This window comes from Strigops habroptila, chromosome 2, assembly GCF_004027225.2.
Source record: "Strigops habroptila isolate Jane chromosome 2, bStrHab1.2.pri, whole genome shotgun sequence".
Taxonomy (NCBI): domain Eukaryota; kingdom Metazoa; phylum Chordata; class Aves; order Psittaciformes; family Psittacidae; genus Strigops; species Strigops habroptila.
Genome location: NC_044278.2, coordinates 19691689 through 19717401, shown reverse-complemented (window position 1 = coordinate 19717401; position 25713 = coordinate 19691689). Strand labels below are relative to the sequence as shown.

Genomic DNA, 25713 nt, shown 5'->3' with positions numbered 1-25713 from the left:
ACTCTGAACCCCGGAAACCTGGTTCCTTAAAGTTAGGTATTGCCATGTGCAGCATTTGTGTGCTCAAGCTGGGGGAAGTCAGAGGGATGGGTATATAGGGCTCGTTTTCTGCTGGTGTAGCCTGTTGTTTCTTGGCACTAACAAAGTTGCTGGCACCAGTTGGACATTTTCTCATCCTTTTCTTTGGGGAGCACAGTGTGCAGGGGTGCTCTGGTTTCACAAGAAGTGGGAAGTGAGTTTCCTAGCTAACTAGGGAAGCTGTTTTATGCCTGTTGGCCGCTTGGAATGAAATTAGTTGCGTAGTGGGTCAGACACAGATAAATGAAAAGGTTGCAGAGAACTTTGCTGCTTGTTGAATTACTTCATAACCACCTTGTTGACTGGAGCAAATCCGGAAGAGAAAGGATCATAAATAAATGATCTAGAGCTATCTATGAGAATTACAATAAAAATAAAAGGACTGCTGTGCTTCAGTCAGACAGTGCTATCTGCAGAGATCTTAACCTGTCTGATCTATACTACTGTCAATGAATGAAGAACTTTTCCTTTCCAGGATGACCTGTGAAGTACTCCTCAACAGTTCTGAGTTCACAAATGAAAGTGTTTTATAGTATAAACAGGAATTAAATGTTACTTTCTCAGTAATTTTTCATTTTAATATATTCCCCTCCTCCTTCCCCCTAGTTTGTGCCAGAGGTAAAAACAAACCAAGAATTATGGAATTGATACTCAAGAATTTTATAGTGAATTAATGATGGCTTTTTCTGTTTTTTGGTTTTTAAGGTATTTGATTCCAAATGCAGGTGATGCTACCAAAGCCATAAAACAACAGATCATGAAAGTATTGGACGCCTTGGAGAGTTAATAACTAAAGACTTTGTAGAGAATGGTTTATAAAGAAGCAACCAAGATACTGTATGTGGACACAAGCTGGCTGTTTCCCAACTGAGTACTAACTTAAGAGAATTTTTCTGTTTGCTGATGGGAGTGCCTGAGTAGCAGGCTTAAGATAGGGTAAATTATTATCAACTTCTGAACGGGATTTTTAATTTTTTAATTATATTGGGTTTGTTTTGAAGAAATGTTTATTATAAAGGTCAGTTTGTTTCATTTTGAATGCAGCCTTAATGTGAGTCATCCGCATCTTTGCAAGAGAAGATGCAGCTAGGCTTGCAATAAGTGTGTTAAAGTAAAGAAGCACTGTCAGATACGGAGAAGCAGTTGATCGCTTGAAAGTAAAATGTCTCTATTACATACAGTATATAAATCTGATTTTGCCTACTGGGTAGTATCAAGGACTGATTGATACTTAGGTTTATGAGCAGAACAGATAAAGATCCTAGCAATACTGGGTCCTTCTCATTAGAAATGGTTAAGTCCAGCTTGGGCTGCAGATAAATGGAAAAAATGCAAGCAATTTGTAAAATAAACATTTTTTAAAGTCTTATCCACTACTAGGTTAAATAATTTGAAATGGCGGTAGGGTATTTTTAAATCCTAAAATGAACTGTGCACAATGAGCTTTTACTACAGGGTTGTGATTTTTTTAAATTATGCGAAATTTTATGTTTCATAGGTTGAGGCTGTTTCTCTTGTAAAGATGAATGTGTGCGTTGAAATGGAAGTTAATGCTTCTTGACAGAATGCGGCAGTTGAAAATAAGTTACCTTGCTCCTCAGAAACAAAATGTCTAAAATAATAATTAGACCTTTAACAACCTTCAGTTCAGCACAGAAGTATTTGCTGATTGAAGGTGTGTTCAGCAAGAAAATGAATGCACACAAATAAAGTGAAGAGATTCAAGCACTATATACCTGTGATAAATGTATTCATTACCTGTTGCCTTCATTGTTTCAAGCATTTGTTTATATCCCTTTAACTAACATCATCTAAACAAGCAAATGTTTGAGAGATGTCAACTGTGAGATTGCTTATCAGCAGCTTTCCACTTGTTCCAAGAACTGTTCTCTTGTTAAATAAGCTCAGTGCAGGAATGTCCTTATGGCTGAGGCATAGCATCTTTGGAGACTGATGTGAAAATTACCAAAATGAAAACCTGTGAATTGGTGCATCATCAAGAGGTAAAATAAATGAAACTGACCTTTATAAAAAACAGTTATTCTAAGTTATTTTACTAGGAATCAAGCTGGGGCACCTTAATTCTGGGACTAACTCCTTTTTCTTTTTTTTCCTTTTTTTTTTTTGTTTTATTCCTTCTTAGTATCTGGGTAAACACCAATAGAACTTGAACTGTTGAAGATATTTGCATGAAATTGCACCTGGGCCAGTGCTCATGTATTTATAGTTTTGCCCAACAGCTGTTGTATTACATTTTCCTCTTCCTACTCCCTTCTGACAATTTCCTGAAGAGTCTCTGACTCTGTGCCTACTTCAGCAATGAGATTTTTTTCATGTAAAGATGTTTGTGTTACTGTTTATAAACTACAGTTGTAAATAAACCAGTACAATTTGAACATAACTTGTTCTGTCTGAAAGCATTTAGTTGCATACTGTGTGAATTCTCTGAATCAACAGTTTTTCCTAAAGGTATTTTGTAAATGGACATGAATTTGATCTTCGGAGTGGAAGAAACTGATTATGGATCATAGGGAGCTACTGTCAGTGACATCTTAATGTAAGTATTTTGGAATTCAGACTTAGTCTAATTTCACTAAATACTTGTGGGTGAGCCATAGTAAACATTCATAGAAGGGTCAAAATGAGTTAACAAACGGTCAAATAGAAAGGGTTGCTGCATAAATTCCTGGCTTCTCAGCATCGTAATTTTATATTATAAAAATGTTGAAAAAATGATAGAACACATTTCTACTAGTCATGGGGGGGAATAGAGGGTATAAAAAGTACACTCAGTTGTTAAACAGGTGTATTTGGGTATTAAATATGGAAAGTGGGTAACGTGCATGCTTCTCCAAGGACAACAAATACAGGCCTTTTCAGATCTACAGTGAGTAAAGCTACAGTAAGTCAGTTCTTGAATCTCTTCTGTGTGGAAATGTATAATCCAAGCCTAATTATTCGTAATTTTTTAAGGCAATTTGCAGGTTATCAACAGACTCCTGATCTTACAAAGCTCAGTCCAAACTATTAATAATTTCAAGTGGTGGTTTATGCCTCTCTACCCACAATTTAAATGCTACTCTTGCCTCATAGCATATGTATTTGCAGTTAGTGTGTGTGTTAGAAAACTTGTATTGCTAAGCAGAAAATCCAATTACAGTTCTGGAGTGACTGTTTCTGAAAAGAAAAAGCTATTCTACTTCCTGTCCATCTTGGAGGAATTTTATTCCTTTTTGTTTTGCCAGAGGTTTGCAGACTCTTGTTTTATTTTGCATGCACGACTGTTGTTGAATATGAGATGACAGCTGCAGTGTTGCTGGGGGTTTAATTTTTATTATTTGTTTTGGTGATAGAAATGAGGTCTATAACAGGAAAGAAACAGAGTAAGCTTTCCTGCCAAATGGGAGCTCTTTTGTGTTTTGTAGCCAGGGTCAGTGCTTCTGTGTTCACTGATGGCTCTTCAGTTCTCACAAATCCTTGTAGATTCTGATCTGTATGAGAATTTGTACATACTTCACATGTATTACCCACCAAAAATACTCTGACTGTGGAGGTGCAGTTTTATTTACATTGCCTTCTCCAGACGTAAGTGAGGATTACTTGCTGTTCTTGCAGTTTAGATCCTGTTAAGCCTTAGATGTGGGTCTTACACGTAAGAGATTGATCACCTCAGGTTACTCATTTTATCTTTGTCCCTTTTGCTGTCATGTGGAGATACTATTGCATGAGCAATACTGCCTCTACACAACATGAACCTGCAGTTCTACAAACATGCTTTTAAAAAGCCCAAGACTGTAAAATACATGAGGCAGCAGTGCTCTGTGTTGAGTAAAGGGGAGCACTCGGTGTTTAAAGCTAGTAATAAAAACAGCATGGCAGTTAGCATTTTGGTTAGTAGCTTAGGAGATGCTGTTCCTGTAAAGGAAGATGGTGATGGGGATGTCCCAGCTGAACAAGTTACCTGTAAACTCGAACAGACCTCTCAGAACGAGCCCCTAGCAAACATTAACACATGCTAGGGATTGCTTAGCGCTGGCACACCAGCTCTGTGGAGCACCAAGAGGCTGAGATGCTCAGCGGTGTTTTTGCCAGGTGCTGAGTTGGCACTCAGGAGTGCTCCCAGGAAAGCCTCAGCGGCACTTGGGGCCCGGGGTATTCCATCCGCTGAACCTTCCTGCACCGCTGCCTCACAAAACTGCGCGGGGAAGTGCTGCAAATCGGGTCTAGGAACGAGCCGGATGTTTCAAAAGCAGCATAGGGGTGGTTTCCACACCGGCCCCGCGGAGGAAGCGCTGCTGCTCCCGCCGGGACGCTGGCGGACTACACTTCCCGGCAGCCCCAGCGCGCCGCCGCTGGGCGCCGTGAGGGAGGAGCCGGGGCCGCGCGGGGATGCAGGCGGCGCGCGGAGCCATGGCCAGTGAGTGGCGCCGAGCGCGGAGGAGCGGTTCCTTTCTCTCCTGCCTCTCCTTCTCTTCCTCACGCTCCCCCCGTCCCTCCCCACCGGCCGGGTCCCCGCGCTGGCCCGCGGAGTTGGGAGAAGGGCAGGCGTGGCAGTGAACCTGCTCCTCCGGCGGAGCTCCGGCCTCCCGCCCGGGCCTCAGCCGGTCAGAGGGGCCGCTGCCAAGTCCCGGCTGCCCCGCTCGCGCAGGAGCTCTCCGCGGAGCCACCGTCTCTCCCCAGCCCGCAGGGGCCGCCCCGAGACGCTGCGGGCGCCTCCTTGTCCCCGCTGGGCCCTCCTCCATTTCGCTGACCTGGCGCAACCGGGCGGCCGCAGCCGCGGCCCGTGTTCCCGGAGCCCCCAGCCCTGGGGCTCAGTGCTGGGCGCTGCCCCTCAGCCTTGCGGGGGTGGGAAATAACCAGCCAGAGGAAGCTGCCCTGGGCGCTCCCGCCTTGCTGCGCTTGGTCCTGGCACCGCTGTGCGTGCACCTCCCGGCACTGCTGCTGGTCAGCTTGTCAAGCGATCTGAAACGAGCCAGACGAGCTCAGCTGCTGATGTTTTTAAAAACCCATGCTTCGTAGTGATACAGATACGAACTATTCTTTTACTCTCATACACTTTTACTTGGTTGCGATTTGCACTGTTATAGCTTATCCTAAGAATTGCTTTAAAGAAGTTTTTGACTCAGCTTAGCCAGGCTGGAAGGAGAGATCTTGGACCTCCACAACACTGATGAACGTTTCTCTGTATTTCTGTTACTTCTACATCTGATCGTTTTGGTGTTTGTTTTGTTTGTGGTTTTGTTTTGGGTTTGTTTGTTTTCAAAAGTGAATGGAAAAGTTTTAGACAGGTTCCCAGTATGGTTATCTGGGTGGATCTGGAAGCCAACTATGATTGCATCTATTCAAAATCTCAGTGAAACTTTGTTTACCCATTAAAACAACTACTGAGAGTCTCACGAAGGGTGGCAAGTGAGCACTTAATCATTTGCTTAATCTCTAGAAATTAACTGCTTAGCTACTGAGGTGAGAACTAAAGTAGGAAGAAAGATATTCTGCCTGACTGTTTCTGACCTGATCTCTTCTTCATTTGAATCAGTTCTTCCTGTTTACCTGACCGAAGCTGTGTGTTGCAGCTTTTTCTTTATCCTGCAGTGATCTCTGACTGTATCACAGAAGAGTTTTCCAGGGAAGAGAGGTGCTATGAAACTGGGGTACTTCTCTTTACGAAGCCTTTTATTTTTTATTTAAAAAAAAAAAAGGGCGGGGGGGGCAAATAAAGAGTCCTACCTGATCAGGATGTGTTTTCCAGCAGCCCAGGGTGCCAGGAGATTTGTGAAAGCAAGTCCAAGGGGTGCACACAGAACTTGATTTGAGATCAAATCACCACCTGTGTACTTGAAGAGCCTGCTCAGCCACAGTAGGGTCAGCATTGATAACGCAACTGTCTTTTGGCTAGAAACCAAGTTGCAAAGAAATAATCAGGAAATATGTTATCTTTACTGTTTTTTATAGCCAGTTCCCAGGCTAGGTGCAAGACAAACTATTCCCATATTTGGTGTTTTGGGAATTATCCAATCCTAGTGACAAATCCAACGCTAGCAGCATTTTAGGATACGCAGTGCTCATCAGGTGATGGGCACAACAAAAAGATAGGCTCACAAAACATGTAGCAAACTGGGAAGGAAGAAGCAGGTCTAGGTGACTAGTGGTCTCCCTTTCTGTCACCAGTATCTTACGTTAGAACTTGGTTACTGCCTAGGGTAGGTGTCACTGGCGTGTGAACTCTTGTCATCTTTGACCTGAGCAGAGTGATAGCGATGTATGGTTCCCATTAGCAAGCCTAGGTTTGAAAGTTCTCCCTGTGCTAAGAGTCACAGGCGGCCTGCAAAATGAGTTGGAAGTGGTTTGTGCATATGTCAATATATAAGCAAATCTATTTTGTAATTGTTCATTAGTGAATTGAAATTCTGAAGAGTTTTTCCTGGGGGAATTCTGCTGATCAAGTTTTTCTTTTCTGCCATTAGACTTCCGCCTGGCTCTTATTCAGCTCCATGTATCTGCTGTTAAATCAGAGAACCTGCAGCGAGCCTGTGGGCTGGTGAGAGAAGCATCAGCTAAAGGAGCTAAAGTTGTAGCTCTTCCTGTGAGTACAGATCATGGTCTACATAGTACCTATACCTCAAACCCTTGGAAACCTCCTTCTAGTGTTACTAATGCATTATGTATTCCTGTTTTTCTCTGGATAGCTTAGATGCTGTATGAGGCTCCAAAATAGGGAGAACAAAAAAGAACAGGGATTCTGTCTAGAGGCATACTTAAGAAGGAGGGAGGAAGAAGAAGAAAGTACTGTCTCTTTTTTTGTGGTACAAGAGTCTGGTTAAGTTTTTGCTGGTGACTTCTGAATTCTCCAGAGTGACACTGTGGTTTGAATCTTTGCAGAAGCCTTCCATGCTACAAGTGTAGGAAAAGGCGATTTTCAGCTAAAGTATGTTGGCATGAAGATGAAAGAGAACAGGTATACAGTGACTCTTTTTGCTGTAATCCTTCCAGATTAGATAGTACATGAGAAACACAATGGACTTAAGACATTCCTAGCAGGTAATTTGTGGCTGAATTATGATTAAAAAACATTTCTCTTGTGACTTCCTTGTGTGGGAACATAAACAGTCACTTAAAATTACTGATAATTTCTGATGTATTTTTTGGACTTCTGTCAGGATTACCTTGCTGAGTTTTCGCACAGATGAGGGTGCTGGCAAGGAGGTAACCTCCCCAGTGCAGCTTGGAGCTTTTTCCTCTCTTCCTAGGGGTACATGTGTTACCCTGTGCCCTGCAGTATCTGACTCAGAAGTGCAAAGTTCTTCTCTGGGTGAACTTTTAGTCTGAATGTTTTACACTCAGAATGTTTTCCCTCCTGCTGTCACAGGCAGGGCAAACCTTCCCAGTTCCTCTGTGCTAACACAGTTCTTGTGTTGCAAATGTAACCTTTGATTATTCTGGCTCTGCCAGAATAACCAAAGAGATTATCTATTATTTGCTAGTTTCATCATGTGTACAAACATTGAGTTTTCCAGACCTATTTAGTCAAGATACTCACTTTGCCAATGATAATGTATGCTTTTAGAGTAAAACCTGTAAAACAAGGACAGCTTTTTCAAAGACTTTTGGGAGGTGAATTTTGTACTGGCATTAGGATGTGGGCATGAAATATTCTCTTCACTTCTTTTTTAAGTCATCCTACAGAAAGAAGTAGCTTGCACTGACAATATAATGTACACTTCTGCAGAGGCATGTGGCACTTTTCCTGTGACATGTTAGCCTTGATGTGTTAAACTTTTTTTTTTTTTTTTCATTTCTGAAGCAGGAAAAATTTGCGAGAGAAAACCAGTTTGTAATGTTTATGGATAGAGAAATAAAAGAATCCATTCGAATCTAGAAATTGATAGAAAGCAATTCAAAGATCTGTCCCTGTATTCTTACCACTTTGGAGAGCCCAGAACTAGGTGATCTGTGCAGACACTTCACAATTTTGTTCCAGCATCAACTTAGGAGCAACCTCATGCACTGCTACTACAAGCTTGGACAGAGCTCTGCCTGTCCTCCTGAGTCCCTGGTTTCAGCACCATGCACACTGACACTGCAAGGGGCTAGATGAAGGTGGAGGCAGCTGGCATTGCTTTCATTTCCTTGGAGTTCAGTCCTGCTTTCAAAAGACTGGGGAGCTCATTTGACAGCCTGCAGACACTTCCCTTCCTGCCTCTTCTATCTACAGATTCTGCTGTGGGTTAGCTGGCACCTTGCTGGCCTAGTATTGGTATATGGGGCAAAAACATCCATCCAATTTTGGTTCATTTATTCCAGCTCAGTAGAATCTCCTACAGTTGTTAGGAAGTTTGCTCGAGTGGTTAAGGCATAAATTTTTATTGTACTATTTACAGCTTGCTCTTTTTTATTTTATTTTTTTTTTTTTTTTAGGGGGAGGGTTGTGGTGTGTGGTGTGTTTTGTTACTGCTTCCAGTGTGCAGAGGTAACAGTCAAGGCAGATGCTTGGGCTGGGAATCACCTGCCAAAGAGTGGGTGCTGGTACTGTTTGATACGCTATCTATCTGTGGCCTTCAGCTGTACTCCCTCAGGGAACAAAAAAAGTGTTGGGGGGGTCTCACATCCTTGCAGAGCTGGCAAATATAGTTCAGAGTAAAAGTTCTGGATATCTTGGGCATCTCACATACCTCTAGCCACCTAGTTTAGGCATCTAAACCGCTCTGTTAATCTTACTGTCTAAAGATCACGTGCGTGGTTTTGAGGGATAGCAAATCTTTAACTAGAGCCTCTGACAGAAGACACTGTTCAGTTGGGAGGAAATGGTGTTTGAAAGATTTTTTTTTTTTAATTTAGCAAAAGAATAAGTGATTTTGAGAAATGCATGCTTTTGCAAAAGTCCTTTTAAAAATGAAGACATCATGGGTTGCGGATGAGCACGAGCATCTCAGTTCTGGGAGAATTTATTTAGCTTGTAACTTGTCAAATAAGCTAGGTGGAACTCAGCTCATTGTGCTTATGAGAACATCCCTCGTGATCTTGCTCAGTCTAGACTGATAAATGCGCTAGTCTTGTTACTTGCAGCTTGCACAGTGCTCCTAGCTCACATTCTGTTTGGCATGCATTCACACCAACACACCCACTGCACATTGTTAACGGTCTCTCTGGCGTCCTGAGATACTTTCTGGTTTGCTTATTGAGCTCCTGTAAACTAAACTCCTGTAACTAAAGATTGAATGAGAACACTGATAAAGAAGAGTTAAAAAGGTCAAGTACATCTCTTTGCAGTGGTGTTACTGGATTTTTGGATTTTAACTGGGTTTTTTTGTTTTGCCTTTTTTCTTCTCTAATTCCAGGAATGCTTTAATTCTCCCTATGGAACCCAGTACTTTAAGGAGTATGCAGAGAAGATCCCTGGGGAATCAACACAAAAGCTCTCAGAAGTTGCAAAGGAGTGCAGCATATATCTTGTTGGAGGTAGTTTACTCTTGGTAACCCGTCTCATTGAGGGGAAAAATGGGCCATGTCTATTAATGCCACCAGATCATAATTCCGTATAATACATTGGGTGGAATCTTTGTTCTTGTCTTTATAAAGGATCCATTCCAGAAGAGGATGGTGGAAAACTGTATAATACATGTACTGTCTTTGGGCCTGATGGTGCAATGTTGGCAAAGCACAGGAAGGTAAGATGGCAGAATATTGTCATTAAAAAGTTTCGCAGCAGTGTTGCACAAATTATTTCCTCTGTGCCTAAAGGTGATGGGCAATAGAATCTTGCATTAATAGTAAGCTGTGTACTGTCAGTAAAACTGCATGTAGTTTTTATTTGGGACATGTAAACACCCCTTCCAAAGGCAGTCATAAACTTGTTCTGGGTAAGGATGACAAAATGCAGAAAGCATAATTGGCTTTTCCCAGATGCTGGAAAAACTGGGTTGGTTTGGGTTTTTTTTTATGGGGGGGGAGTGAGGAGGGGTTGGTTTGGGTTTTTTTTCTCCCCAAATAACTTCAGACATGTATATTTCTGTAAAGAAAAAAAAAATGCTTTAAATCATCTTTAGGAGATCTCACAATCTTAAGCAATGTTTAGTTATGATCCTGAGAAAAGAGTAGTCTGGATAATGGTAACTAGAAAACACATGTCCAATAGAGACTGAAATACTAAGCACTGAAATTGTTATTAATCATACTGTAATTACAGGTTCATTTGTTTGACATTAACGTGCCTGGGAAGATACAGTTCAAAGAGTCTGAAACGCTGAGTCCAGGGAATAGTTTCTCCATGTTTGATACTCGTGAGTATAAAACAAGCCCTATCTATAAGGAATTCTACCACAGAAACACTACAGCCATTCGGGAGTTCTCTTCCCCTTCCTCTTCCCAGCAGTGGATTTTTAGACTAACAAACAGATTTATGTTAGGCATTTAAAAACCACGGCAAATACAGTTTAAGGTTGTTCCAAGTGTGTGGGTCGCTTCTGAAATGGCAGTGTTTGTTGGAGCAAGTGATTGCTAAAGAAGGACAGAGGAATAGAAAGGGTTGAAGCATACATCATGGCACTTCCCTTAAATAATGGTCCTATTGACTTGTTAAAGATAAGTTACTGTATTTTTTTTTTTTAATGGCAGTTACATCTTTAAAATGGTTCCTGTAGAACATGCCTTGGAAAAGAATACACATAGCAAACAGCTACACTGGCACCTTGTTTCATGTGAGGATGATATAATAATGGAGACTATTAACTGTAAATCCCATTCCAACATTCTTGAATCAACTACATTCTTTAGTCCCTGAAAAGCAGTGAGTGCTTTCTTTTCTTGAGAAGAAAACTGGAAAACCTGCAGCTAAATCAGAGAGGAATGTATTACACAAAGACCTGAATTAAGGTGATTTTGTAGAAATGGCTGTTTTTAAAGGATAGACTGCTTCTCACAGTTTGCCTCTCATCATGAAGCATGAATTCTCCCCCACAAATAGCCAATGCTTGTTACAGATAAGGATACATGTTTAAATATAGCTCCTCTTGTTACTGTAAGACATGTAAAATAACAGCTGGCAGGGAGTGTTGATTGCTTTCCTGTACTTGTGATAGTGATATGACTGTTGTCTCTTGTATTTTGAGAACAGCATACTGTAAAGTGGGCCTGGGCATCTGCTATGATATCAGATTTGCTGAGATGGCTCAAATCTATGGACAGAAAGGTGAGACTGGGTCACCTAATGGAGCACGGTTAGCCATAAGGCCTGAACTGTGCAGGGCCGTTTCAGGGTGGTACATACTGGGCAGTGTGTGTGATCAGGCACTCTTATCCTCACCCAGTTACACAAAATGTTTCTTGTGGCTGAGGGTTTGTTGTCGAAATGAGTGTCTCTTCTCCTTGAGTAAATTAACAGTCATTTCCTGATACACATTTGCCAATGGAGTGATGGAGATGGGTATATCCCCCCCTTCAGTAATGTATTACAGGGCTTTGTTAACGTAAGTAATCACCCGTGTCAATTGTAGACAGGCTCTGTTTGGTTCCATTTTGGGCAGAGGGTGGGAGGTGCTGTGAAAAAAACCTCACCTTGAGTCTCAGTATGCAGGACCACTCTAGGGTACATCATCTTCCCCTTAATCATGGTTGGTTCTAATTTTCTTTTAACAAAGGTTGCCAGCTGCTGATCTATCCAGGGGCTTTTAACCTGACAACAGGACCAGCCCATTGGGAACTGCTACAAAGGGGGCGGTAAGAACAAATAACAGCTTATCCTCCTGTTCCAGAGGGAGCTTTAGCACACAGAACCCAACTGTTCTCGCGTTCCAGATCACACTATGCACCAGGAGAGCTGCTGCAGGGGCACTCTGCTGTCAGAGCTGTGCCATTCCTCAAGCCTCGCATGGGACACCAAAATGATTTTGCTGTCAAGGAGAAAAGCAGTAAATGCTTATCCTTCACTCCTTCAGCCCCTCTGCAGTTACACTCTTTCAAGGGCCTTTTCCCCATGGCTCTGTAAGCACCCGTCACACGCAAATTCTAGACAGAAGAACTGATAACAGTTTGATAACTGCTCTAATGACAGATAGAAATAGACCCTGAGATTCCTGAATGCAGTATTATTTATTCATTTGGTCAGCGTCAATCATCAACTTTGTTACATGTAATTCATTCTACCCGCTTAACTCTGGAGCAGGTGCTAGAGTCTTTTGCTTTCTCTGACCTTTACATCAATTACAATATTGGCTACTCCTTAGGAGGATATATAGCTTGTCCTTCAGGATGAATTCTTTCTCTTCTGCTTAATAAATTGGTGATATTAAAAAAAAAAAATTACTTTTTCCCCCCCTTTCCCTCATTTTCCTGTGAACACAGAGCTGTTGATAATCAAGTCTACGTAGCTGCCGTATCTCCTGCTAGAGATGAAAAAGCATCCTATGTTGCCTGGGGACACAGCACTGTAGTAAATCCATGGTGAGTTCAGAAAACAAAACCAAAACCCCACCTTTCTTGTTTAAAAAAATAAATTTCATCTGGCCATACCATTTCAGCCCCACATTTCCAACTACTCTTAAAAATGTCAGAAGTTCTTGGTAAGAAGTACCTAAGACTTAAGCCTACATTTTCAAAAGCACCCTTTAGAATTGTCTGACTGAAAAATGTGAAGGAAACCAAAACTAGTTTAACAGGATGTATTTTTCTGGTAGCAAGAAAGCTCCTTAATACTAGCATTTAGGATTAGTCAAGCTGCTGACCTTTTCAACTTGTCCCTGAAGTTCAGTCCATTATGTACTATGCATTATGGTAATTCTCTGTGCAGAACTGAACCATCTTAAACAGCTTATACAAAACTATTCCATTTCCTCAAAGAACAACACTGCTTTGACATAAAAAAGAACAAGAAGAATGTCTTCAGCTAGGCAAGAAACATATACTGACTTAAGCAGAAGTCACACAGGTGCGCAGGAGGTAAAAGTGACCAAATCTTCAAGCAGTTATTTCTCTTTCAAAGAAATCCACTTATGATTTAGTCTCTTCCAGAGGATTGCAAAGTAAGAAAAGCTTTATCTGTGTCTTGAGCTTTTAACTTTGTATGATGAAAGCAGTCACAGAACACAAATAATGTTCAGTAGCTCATGCAGAGTAGAAGTATACTCCTGCTAAAAGCCAGCAGGATCTGAAAGGAGAAGGAGTTAGTCTTTGCCATATGTGGTTGTCCCTGCTGAAGCTGTTTCTTGCCCCTTGAGGTATATTGCATGCTGACATGCACAGGGTCTTACAGTTGGTTTTACCATGATTCTTGATGTCTGGAAACATCCTTGTGTTAAGTAAAGTATGCATGTGTCACATATAATACGTGCCACATATAAAGCCTGGAAGCCATTTCTGTCATGCCAGACTTATGAATTATGATGCTATTTCCAGGACAGCCCTGTCTTTACAGCTGCAGACATCAACGGTAGGAACTCCCTTTGGTACAAACAGTACCAACTGGACTGATGCCTTGAGACCTCTTTTAATGCTCTGAACAAATGTGCTTCATTTTGCAGGGGTGAAGTCATAGCCAAAGCTGGGGCTGAGGAAACAGTTATATACACAGATATAGGTAAGGATAAAGGGTTTGGGGTTTGTTCTTTTTTTATTATTTCCCCACTTTTTTTCTTGAGCACAGGTCCTGAGACTAAGGAGAGACAGTTTTGTAAGTCTGTAGGCTTGCACATGCAAGTAGATGATGCAGTGTCTGATGCCTTCTTTGCTAGATGAAAGCAAGAAAAAGCAGCCCTTGACTACCCCCTTCTCGTTTCCTTCCTTATGAGGAAGTTGGCATCTTAGGAAAGAGTAAAGTTGAGGCTTCCCTCAGCCCTTGCTGCCTAGCTGCAGTGCCCTGCAGACCCATTCTCCATGAAAGCTGCTCTTTTCCCTGCCTTACCCCAGAGCAAGTCAGGAGCCGTCCTTTTTGACTGTTGTTCTAATAGCTATTTCTTCCCTCCGCTGCAGATCTGAAGAAACTTGCAGAAATACGTCAACAAATTCCTATTTTAAGCCAGAAGCGTTGTGATCTCTATGGCATAGAGATGAAAAAGTGAAGCTGGGTGAATGGGAGGGTAAAGTTGGCAAAATGGCTGCTGCTTTCATTTTCAGAAGGCTTCCCTTATTAGCTGTTCCACAATCCACTGCCAAATGTGCCAGTTAATTTAGAAATTAAAAAAAAACCCCACACCACCAACAAAAACAACCCCAAAAACCCAACCAACCCCAAACCCCCCCATAAAAAATTTGCTGGTGTAATTCTAAAACTGATCCAAATACAACTTTTCTATCTCCTCTCATACTTTAGTATTTCATAGTAGTTTAGTTTATAGCTAGGATAAAGATGGAGGTAAAATCAGTTCAAGACAGTAGCAACTAACATTGCTTTTTATGCATCACAGTGCTTTAGTTAGCTTTTGGGGGCTTTTTTTGTGGAACATAGAAATGGGAACCTTGTTCTCTGAAGAAATCCTCTGGCGTCAGCTTTGGTATTACAAATTTTTCAGTGACTTATCAAATAATGTAGAAGCACGATTCTTCCACCTCTGCCCTTCTTAGTTGTATGTGCCTTAAAGTTCCCTGAATGTCTACATCTATACTTGGAAAGCTTAGAATTTCACACACTAAGCAAAACAGGCCAAATCCTGCCCTGCACAATTCAGGGATGACAATGCAAGAAGCTGCCAGACTGAAGTACTACTATAGAAGAATCTGTAACAGGGTTGGGCTTGTGTCTTACCTCAAATATATGATGTATTAAATTCTCCTTACTGCAATTCCTGTTTGTTGCTGAAGTGGTGCAGGTTACTGTTTTGTTAAAGCAATTCGCATGTCACCACACCTTTGCTCTGCATACTGCATCTTTAGTACAATGTCTGACTAGGTTTTAATTCTGCTGCCTGGCAATCTTCACCTGAAAAGGGGGGAAGGAGTCAGTCACAAGGGTTAGAAAATGTACTGCACTGATCAAGTCTTCCTGCCCACCATCTTCAAGACGACAGGTACTTTAACTGCTCAGTGTTTAAATGCATTATTGCTACCAAAGGCCAACTACCATGAGCTGCATGGGAAACATTCCTCACATCATTGCTCTTGTGGAAGAGACTAACAAACTGATTACTAAAGGTGGCTTTAAAATGCTTAAAACCAGCCTTTACCACTAGGCTTTTAGTTTTCCAGCAGCAAAAATGGTAAAACAGTAAGGCTAAAGGACATTTCAGAATACAAAATGGGAAGAGAGAGAGAAGGTTATGTTTTGCTGTAGCTAACTGCCAGTTTCCCCCAAAACCACCTTACCTTTTTGTGTTTAGCCATCCTCCCTTTTCCCACAGCTGCTGTCCTGACCTATTTTTTAATGTTCTTTCGGCTTCTCTGGAACAAGCTAAGTCTGTGTTTTATAGAGGAAAAGTAATGGTTAAATTAAGCCAAACCCTGAGGCATATTTCCCTTCAAAAGACAGGTCACATCATTCCACACCATGGCATTATCCATTATAGCAGGCATTGTTTGGTCTGTACTTTTTGCTGCATTTTGGTGTACATACTGTACTGGAACTCTTAAGAAACAAGCCACAGAGCATAAAGTGAAATGAAGATTTATTTGTTGAAAAATAAATATAAAAAAAAAGTAACAATTTACCATTTGAGTCAAGTTTCCTGCATTAGATTAGTGCCTCCAACATTCTCAACCACTGGCATCCATGATGTACGTGGGCTCCAACTTATGAATCATAGCAACTATTACACATCCATGTTTCTGAACTACTCCATCCCTCTTCCCCTGCCCCCTCTGTACTAGTTTAACATGCAGCAGAGCAGGAGCTAAGTACTACCTTTGGAGGATTACAGTAGTGCAAGATTCTCATGGACTGACCACTGAATTTTAAAAATGCAAAGTGCAGTCTGCACAAGCAACAGAATCCATGGCCTGGGCCCTCCTCCCCTCGAATCCCATATGGGGAGAGCACGTGAGAATCTGTAGTGAGCTACTTTGGTAAACTCATCTGAAGAGGTGACATGAGCTCAATCCTCTTCAGCCTGTCAGAACAGCTTCTAAGCACCTTAGTTTAGCAGGATGTTTTAGGGGATCTCCAATGTGACCCACTCAGAAGCAATACAAATGGGATTGTGAATTTTGGGGGGTTCAGTGAAAAGAAGTACACTATCCATTATCAGCTAGGTAATACTTCAAGCAGCCCCTACTCAATCTCTGTGTTGGTAGAAAACAGACACTTTAACTATCTGTATTATACATATGCATCAGTATTCTCTAAGTGTAGAAAAACAACCAGTAACAAACCTGAAATAGCTCCAGAATTTCAGCCTGCAAGAATTTGAAGTCTTTTCAAAGAAATGGCAGAAAACACAGTAATGCCTATTGTATCAGGCAGTGTTACTACCATTGCAGCTGGGAAGCCTGGTTAAAGCACCACCTAACCTGCTCTTAATAGTTCCAGAATAAGTTACAGTACAGCTCCATAGTATACTTAGTTCCCTCTTCACTTTCAATCTGCAATTAGATCCTAGTAATTCAAGTCACAACTTCTAATCTCCACTTTGGCAAACTTGTCTCTCAGATGAACAACAGGGATTTTACATGATCAGAATTAAAACACAAGACAAGTATGTGTAGAAGCGACTTCCCAGAGTGCCTGGACTACACCAGGTTTATCCAAGCCTTCACTACTAGCTCCCTACATTATTTCAATAGATTTTCTTTAAACAGCAGCAATACTTGTTTCACTTTAACTCTCGATCCCTACTAAAGGAAGCTTTGCTCAAGAGTTCCCATGCACACCTGGCTTCAAGTAAACCCTCAACTCTGTCAGCCATTCACTAAAGAGATCCACTGGCATACAGATTAACAGGGTGTCAGCCACCAGATTCCCAGCTTTCCTGACTGAATTTCCTTTTTCCCTGTAATATTCAGCTTTCAAGATCATACCTCTGTGGGTGATGGAAGCAATCAGAGAGAAAAGACTTGTTAATTCCATGTCTCCTCCTCATTTTTTCTTGAAGGTTGAAGTGGGAGAACATGACAGGGAGTCAGTCATCATTATTCTTCCCAGATTCAGAGCAACCTCAAACAAGCACAGAGAGCACCACTGCAGAGCACTTTCATCAAAACCTGTTCTTATACATGTCAGAGAGAGATACTTGAAGGTAGCATTTATTTTTTCAGTTTACAGGTGATATGTCATTTACAAAAAAAAAATTACAGACAATGCATCCTTTCAGTGCAGTTTCAAACTAGTTCAAGAACAGGCAAAAGTCTGTGATGATTTGGAATGCTAGTATTTGACAGCACATGCTTTTTTCCCTTAATTGATTGGGTGGGGTAAGGAATGGGGTACAAGTAGGGTGAGGAGGAAAAATGCCAATGTGAGTAAGGCCATGCGAATAAAAACTCCTCAGGAGAACAGGACACATGAGTCGATCTGGCATATTTTTGTTCTCAGGTCATCGATGCAGAGATTCGAAGTTCCAGAAGACAGCTGACACTCGTTACGTGCAGTGTCCTTAGAAGCTGCCAGTACCTTCCAATGCCTTCAATTTTACACCAGCGCTATGATTTCAGATCACCTACTGAGCTAGTTAAAATACAATGATTAAATCTTTATGTCTACTCTTCACCATTTGAATTCTCACTGTAATTGCTGGGAGAAAGCAAGGTCAAGTTGAAAATACAAGCTGTTGCTATGTGGTGGCACAACTAAAGAACAACAGTTTGACCACAGCATGGTTCATTTCTTTAAAAGATGAAATACAGTAGACAATTCAGCACAAGCAAACCTGTGATTTCAGGATGGAAAGAAGCCCAAATTAGCGTATCATAAATTAAGCTACATCAGTTAAGTATTTGCATGAGGTTGATCCAACCACATCAATCCAGGGAGAGGTGAGATGGACTGACTGGCTTCCATAGATCCACAGATCAACTGAAAGCAGGAGAGCCCTCTGTGAAGTTCCCAGCTAGAGGGAAACGGTTTATACCAGTATTTAATAATTTCCTGATCTGCCACTTGCATAACAGTTGCTTCCTCTCTACAGTATTTGTCATCTTGGACAAGACAGAACCTAAGGAACACAAAAACCAGTACAGATTCTACATCGATTATTTGAAGGTTTAGCCTGTGCTTTGTTCCTTATCTCACTTAATCCCGCAAAGGATCTGTTATAAGGAGCAGATCAGAATACGGCAGTCTCTAGAGACCGAACAGAATTTAGACAGTGTATTAGCTGTTACATTTATGCAGAAGCATCAGAGATGACAAAAATTATATGCAAGCAAGACCTTACCTTGGGAGCAGTCCACCCAGCAGTGCTTTCTGTTCTTAAAAGTCCCTCTGAACTCTCCAGAACAATTTCCTGTGACATTCAAGTAAGGACTGCTGCACAGGAACACGGCTTTTCTTCCAGTAAAACCTGCGCTGGAGCAGTGTTACCTGACCTCTTTCCCCAGCCAACCTATTTACTAGCTCTCCGATACAGTACGCTACGGCTTTCTGGGGTGAGGATAAGGACTATCAGATTAATTCCCTAATAGCTGCCACAGGACTATTTCTAAGTAAGGTGTGCAGAGGGTGGGAGGGGCTTTAAGGGAAGATTGTGCATGCTTGCATATATTTACAGGGATTCTCTCCACATCTACTGACTTAAAAAAACCCTCTCTATTATTAAACAGTTTGAAAATTATTTTTTTTTCCTTTTTGCAAAATTAAAATCAACCCTCAAAGATTAATTGCATATAAAAAAGAAACCTATTTTACAGCACTGACTAGTATTACCTTTAAAATCAACAGGAAAACCTCCAACATGCTGTAATATTGTTTGATAAAGCAAAAATCGCCCACAACATAATCACCCAAAATGAACCAGTGTGAAGTTTTTATTTGCATGGCCAAAGTATCTTCCTTTTGTTCCCCTGCAACTTCATTTCCCTTAACACGCTTTAAGGTTTTTGCTGCAGAAGGAACAAGATGCAACACTGCATACTTCCTTGAACAATCAATCCCACAACACCTAAACATTTAACAGATGTAGCAAATGACAACACCACGAACGGGAAAAAACTAAGTTCCACCATTCAACATGGTCTGCAACAGCGTCTTTAGGGCTGGCCAAAGTGGGCAACTTCACTTTAGGTGGTCATTTCCTCCTTGTTTCTTTACAGTGTTGGTGGTTTCAATCCATACTTCTTTGCAACTTCTGTCTGGGCATAGGCAGCATCACAGAGTGAGTAGAGGTGGGCCATCTCCATTTCAGATTTGGCCAGGTTGATAGCTTTGTTGAACATTTCAATGGCTTTATCCAGATTACCCCTGAAATAAACCAAAATGTAGTACAATTAATACTGGCAAAACAAGCTTTCCATCTCTACAGCATCTTTTTTCCCTTTGACTTACACTCTCCACTACTAACAGTTTAAAAGGACTTTGGGAGGGACACCACAATCAAGATCACCACTTGTGATCATGACGAGCAAACTGAGAGAAGTTGTTACCAAGCCTAAGCAACTAAGACAGCTATTAAATGGCTTTCCTCTTGAGAGCCCCCATGGGTAGTACTGTGGGATAAAATGTTCTCCACAGGACACCAAATTTACAACAAAAATACTGATGGGACAACTAAATGAACTCTCATTCCGCTTGAAAAAAGAGTCTGTGTACTTTAGAGGAAAACAAGCACATAGACAAGAGCTCACATTATTTGATTAGGAAATGCTTGCAAAATGTCTCATGCAAACACTTTAATTGTCTGTCCTTTTGATGGCTAGACATGTAAAAAAAATCCAAACTCAACTATCCTCTCAGCTACACCCCAAACTTTTGCCTAACTGTAATACTCTGTTACAGAATAGTGCATTAGTCTTTTCTTTTTACCCTGTGAACTTGTGAGCTGCAGTCTTGTTGGAATTAAACTCAAATTGTCAGGCTTGAGAGTATAGCTCAGGATCCTTGGTACAAATGGTCCACTAAGATTGTGTTTAAACACTACATGAGGCACACAGGAAGCCTAGTAATGATTAAGGAAGTCACTTTAAATGCAGGAGGAATGTATTTAAACATACACAGAGTCATCTGCATGAAACTGGTGAACATGGGAACTTGTCAGATCATAAGCATAATTATGCCATGGAGAAACGAAGGCTTTACCCAAGAGTTACAGAACAGAAATCAGGACTTCACTTAAGAGCTGGCCTTGCACAGCACTGGGGAGAAGATAGAATCACAGAAAATCTCAAGTTGGAAGAGATCCATAAGGATCATTGAGTCCAAATCCCTGCTCCTTGAAGGACTACCTAAAACTAAACCATGTGACTAAAAGCATTGTCCAGATGCTCCTTGAACTCTGACAAGCTTGGTACTGTGACTGCTTCCTCAGAGAGCCTGTTCAACTTAAAATCCAAAGGATATCTAAAGGACTACTGTAAGTTCTAAAATGATTAAGAACTCTTAACATTCCAACTCAACATTACCTTTGCACTTCAATAGTTCCCATGGTCTCATATGCAAAATCACATTTGTTATCGATCTCAATTGCCTTGCTTATGAGTTCTAACCCTTTGTCTAAATCTTGCTTCCACTGGAGCTGAAGTAAACTAGAAGAGAAAGAAAATTCAGAACGAACTTCACATATTCTTCCCAAAACCCTCATCACGTAAGCAAAAAAAAAAAAATAAATCCCGACTGTATTTAAATCCTAATGCAGGGTAACAATAACTTTGTGGCTTTTAAAAACATGTATGTGAAAGTCAGTTTCAATAGGTGATGTTACCAGTTCAATGACTCTAAAGAAAGGCAAATTCCTCTTGAGAAGACAGGTTACAAGTTAATTTATGAAAGAGAAAACTTCAGTACAAAGTGAAATTAAGATAGGGCTAAAGTAGAAGCTAGATATACTTCAAGTAGATATGTAATTAGGAATGAAACTTTCCTGACACATATTTCCAATTTAGTCAAGAGAAACTGTAGAAATACATTTAACAACACCGAGTTGTTTTCACAACAAAACATTCAGTTCAGGTTGATTCATCTAAACATGCCAACCACCCTTGACCAAAAGGATTGCAAACTCAATACATACCCTTTATGAACATATGTAGTGGCATTGTCTGGCTCAAGGTCAATGCATTTATCATACATTTCATCAGCCTTGCCAAACTGCTGTTGATCAGTTAGTGCCTGCATCAGAAGAGAAACCTATATGTCAATAAGCAGCCAAAACATGCACTCTATGCTAGGCTAATTCTAATTAAAACCATATTGACAATGTGAGATTAGAGAGCTCTCTATCATTAAGCAGGCCAGGCACATCAGTTACCAGAGTTAAGTTTCAAAATTCAGTGCCTAGCTTTAAGTGCACAAATTACTGATCACAGTACCACCCAGAATGGTACACAAGCAACATGCTAAGTGTACTGCAAGTAAAAACCATTCTAAAAGTCTGTACCTGCAATTCTCAACTTCTTCCTTTTTCAAACACGCTTCTTTCAAAAGGAAATGCATCCATACTGCCTACCTACTTAAACTTGGAAGATCTTGTGCTCCGTACTAGAACCAGCAGTACGTTTTCTTAGAGAAGAAATGACAGTCTCCAATACAAGTGGACTCTGAACATGTGTACTGAACTCAGCTTGACCAGTATGTGTCACTCGTAAGAGTGAAACTGTTACCCTAGCACCACACATTTAATTCCCAAATTACCTAGAGAATCCCTGACATCCATCAAGCGAGATGCCACACACATGCAGGAATTCAAGGGGAAGTGTATGCCAGGCCTGTGCCTCCTAATAACCACTCTTGACTCTCATCACTTATATTCTGCTCCACTGATTCCCCCTCTACTTCCTCCACCCCCGAACACCCACACCCATAAATTCAGGTAGCTTATTAAAGCAGCATGTATTACTCCAGAACTTATTCACAAAAATCTTCAAATATGATTTGAAGAAATGCATGTTATCCAAGATAAAAGGTGCAAGAGAGTGCAGCATTTTCTTTCAGACAGAGAAAAATGTACCTGAGCATAGAGTGCATAACCTTCAGCACACTTTGGAAATTTTTTAATGACATCTTCGAAGCCCTTCATGGCTACTTGCACAGGCAAAGCATTACTTCCTGTATAAGCCTGGCGATACTATTCAGAAGAAAATAAAAAAAGAAGGAAAAATGAAACACCACCACAAAACCAGGCTCATCAGACCTCTACCCGCTTCCCCATGAGATGCATGCATCATAACAATTACAAGTTCCTGAAAGTGACATGCCTATACATCTACCAAATCTGGTTTCAGGAACCTACCATGTGTCCAAGTCTCTGGTAGAGTGGACTTGGAGAGGAGAAAGGGTGAAAGAAAGAAGCCGTTAGGCCTGATAGTTGCCAATAGCCTCCCTCTATTTCAAAAGCCTAGAAATTCCAAGCCTAGAATTCCTCCTTGTTCACACCATGCGAAGCTGTCCTCAGAAGATTCCTGCACACAGAGGTACTGTACTAGCTTGAAATAGGGTTGGGGTTTTTTTCAATTTCTTGAAGAAGACCATTTTCCACAACATTAACACTTTATTTAGATTTCATGTGATACAATTAGAATGAAGATCTGTGTTCCTCTACTACAAAACAGAAAAGATGATCTACTGTTTGAATAACAAACAGTTCAAAATGAAAGCAGCAAACCCTTACTCCAACTGAAGAAACTGTTACATATTTTCTTTATTAAAAATATATTCATATGTTTGTTGCCCTGTTTTTCCATTAAGTTGGAATAAAGCAGAGAAACACAGTATGTTTTACAGAAAAGAAAAAGCACCCACATAACCAGCATGTTACCTACCAGAGCGAAACACTTCTGTGCTTGAGCCAAGGCAGAATCGGGTCGCAATCGGATACATTCATCAAAGTCTTCCACAGCTTCTTCAATTTGGTCAAGCAGGATTTTCAGCTAGCCAGAATGAAAGAAAATCCTATTTCTGCATTTAATCTGTGCTTCATACACTTAAGTGATAATTCAATTAGCATCACTTACTCTTTTCGTCTCCATTTCAGCTGCAGAACTGCCTAGAAACCTACAAAACCCATGACTAAAAATCACTGCCATAAAGTAACACAGCCACCAGTGAAACCGGCTTCATACACAAAAAGGCAATGTGCATGTGTAGGGATTGAGAATGCTTGCATTTTAGGCTGTTGCCAATACTGCTTTAGCATTATGTCCAGCCTCCAAAACTATGCTGTATTTTCCCAAGTTGCTTTGCCTCGCTGTAGTTAGCGTCTGTGGACTATTTGTATGTCACAACATTTTTGCTTTCCCAGCTTGCATTTCAACTTTTTTTTTTGACATTCTCATACCTCCACAAGGGAGGAGCTCACTTCATCATTCTTTCACTTCACTGTTAAGCTACTGTAAAACACCAATTTGCAATCTGCAGAAAACTTTCATTCCCCTAAATTACCACGACACCATTCTTATTTCTGAGCACTAAAGAGATCTAATGAATTCATGGAGAGAGGCAATTGATCCATGGAAGTCTTCCTTATGAATACAACTTAGCACATCTGCATATGGTAGTGTTCCCTTTTTTCTTCCAGCACCTTTTATATTACGCTTCTGCGGAAGCAGGCCTCTCTGTGTCCAGAAGTTAGTCACGGACACAGCAGCATCACAAGCCAGAGAGGGACGAGCTGAACAGATGCAACTCTAGGCCACAGTGCTAGAGACACTGAGTTACCAGGGACACACATTACACCTGCTGTAACAAAGCTTCTTTCTATGCAGATGCTCCTCTGACATATTAGGCCCCTTCACTGGGCAGCTTGTATCTGCTGTGAATGTATATAAGTCCTAGAACTTTTAAGTCAGTTTGTATTGAATAGAGGGCTGAACCTCTGTTGCTCTGCATTTTTCCTACAGCTACGGGAGTAAACTGTTTCTGCCTGACCTGAACCAGCAAATGAGACTATGTGTTTATTCTGCAACAGTCTCAAATTAGGAGTTCATGGTTTTCTGCCACAAACAGTATAAAGTGTCTCCAATGATATACTGATCTTTATTTTTTCTTTTAGTATATATTGAAATATTCAAGTACTGCGACAAGATCTCTAATGTGCCTTACTTGTCCTCGATGGTGGTAAACATCTGCATTCTGAGGATCAATATCAGCAGCCATGTTGAAGTCTTGAGTGGACAACACAGGCTGCTGCTGCTGCATATACATACTTCCTCGTTTGATCAGAGCATTAGCTCGGAGCTGTAAAACAAGTTCAAAGAAGCATTAGCCACTCCAGCATTCCCCCAGATTTAAGGCTTTGTTACAACTACAGTAAATTTTTCATTTGACTTTTTTCTCCCACTGACAGATTTCACTCATTCTAAACAGGAGTAAATTTCATATTGACTCTAAATGAATCAACTCCCTTGCTTAATTTCAAATATGTCAGTCTATGCTTCCATCTCAGTGGACTTTCCACCCCCCAAAAATCCTCTAAGACAGGTTCCCTATGCTTAGAACTATGTCAACATTTTGGGAAGCAGTTCAATATGCAAGTACAATTTTTCTCTTATCTATGAACCGATATTTTGGGCTGGGTAAGCCTCCAGTTCACTCAACTTCCTCTGTTCTTTTGTTTGCACTACTTAGTACAGCTGTCTCAGAAAAATCAAGAAGTCTTTTGAAAAAAAATAAGATGACAAAATAGTAAATAAACCAGAACACTTCCATTAAAGTATTTGAAAACTTGGGAAAACAACTTCTTGAACTATAATGCAAGTTTATCATCTAACTTCTACATTTTCTCAACCCAAACTATGTGACAGATTCTTACCTTCACATTTGCATCTTCCATGCTGATGACCTGATCTAGGTCTGGTTTGGCAGCATTTGCATTGCCAATAAGTAAGTAGAAAGTAGCTCGCAGAAGCAAAGCTTCTGCCATGTATTTTCCTTTTGCTTCAATTTCTTTTGTGCTTTCACTGATAATTTTGTCATAGTTCTCTTCTTCCATATATTGTTTTGCTCTCAAATAGCCAGAGCTGTAAATGATGTAAGAACAGTTGTATATATACATGCATTCACTGAACACTGCAATTTCAATTCAGATTTTTCATTTAATCATAACACATACTATCTTTTGCTATACTCAGTTACAACACCAGCATAGTAAAGTTACAAACATTCTTGGACGAGCCATCACAGACTGAAAACAATTCAGACAAAGAATGGCCAAATTACACTTGAAATAATGAATAAAAAATGTTTTAAAGCTCTTGAACTTGAGCTTCATTTGTCCCCTGCAATTTTATTTCACATAAAGGACAGCGATGATCTCTGCCTTAAAACAAGAGGGCTGGGATGGAATTCCAGGTCACAAAAGTGAAATATTAAAGCTAGCAATGTGCTGTTTATATGTGGAAGGATTTAACAGCAAAATCTATGGTAAGCACTACCTTGTCCTCAGCTAACTGTTCTGGATTCAGTGAATCTGCCTGTAGATAGGAACATTCTATTTTACTTTAAAAAAACATCCTAACACTGTTTGTAAGGGTTTCCATACTGACAGCAGTGATATCTTCCAAAACTAAACTGGAAAACAGCATAGTAAGTTAAAGCACCATTCACAAGGTCCTCAAGCTCCATTCAAAAAAGCA

The 25713-nt window shown here is 40.7% G+C and overlaps 3 protein-coding genes across 11 annotated transcripts in view; 2 read left to right on the top strand and 1 right to left on the bottom strand.

Moving 5' to 3' along the window:
• Positions 1–6614, top strand: part of TBC1D23 (TBC1 domain family member 23) — a 39145-nt gene extending 32531 nt beyond the window's left edge. For 4 of the 8 annotated variants that reach the window (XM_030477176.1, XM_030477174.1, XM_030477175.1 and 1 more), the window contains one exon: positions 784–2479. In XM_030477176.1, the coding sequence (XP_030333036.1) occupies positions 784–865 (82 nt within the window). In that variant the 3' untranslated portion in view covers positions 866–2479. Of the gene's footprint in view, positions 1–783; positions 2480–2547; positions 3358–6542 lie in introns of those variants that run through there. The other 4 variants (XR_003990197.1, XR_003990196.1, XR_003990195.1 and 1 more) reach the window with 4 other exon arrangements.
• Positions 4434–15705, top strand: NIT2 (nitrilase family member 2). Of its 2 annotated transcripts, none has more exons than XM_030477184.1 (10): positions 4434–4495; positions 6543–6661; positions 9414–9534; positions 9655–9743; positions 10262–10355; positions 11189–11263; positions 11712–11790; positions 12415–12513; positions 13590–13645; positions 14038–15705. In XM_030477184.1, the coding sequence occupies exons 1-10, from the start codon at positions 4468–4470 to the stop codon at positions 14124–14126; spliced, it is 849 nt and encodes a 282-aa protein (XP_030333044.1). In that variant the 5' UTR covers positions 4434–4467; the 3' UTR covers positions 14127–15705. The 2 variants fall into 2 exon arrangements, with proteins under 2 accessions (XP_030333044.1, XP_030333045.1); XM_030477185.1 differs by lacking the exon at positions 4434–4495 and adding an exon at positions 5058–5096.
• TOMM70 (translocase of outer mitochondrial membrane 70) overlaps positions 15649–25713 on the bottom strand; it is a 25735-nt gene continuing 15670 nt past the window's right edge. Inside the window, exons 6-12 of the mRNA XM_030477177.1 lie at positions 24891–25098; positions 24182–24316; positions 22903–23010; positions 22092–22208; positions 21156–21253; positions 20548–20670; positions 15649–19390 (exon numbers count right to left, since the gene is read on the bottom strand). Of these exons, the coding sequence (XP_030333037.1) occupies positions 19237–19390; positions 20548–20670; positions 21156–21253; positions 22092–22208; positions 22903–23010; positions 24182–24316; positions 24891–25098 (943 nt within the window). The 3' untranslated portion in view covers positions 15649–19236. The remainder of the gene's footprint in view (positions 19391–20547; positions 20671–21155; positions 21254–22091; positions 22209–22902; positions 23011–24181; positions 24317–24890; positions 25099–25713) is intronic.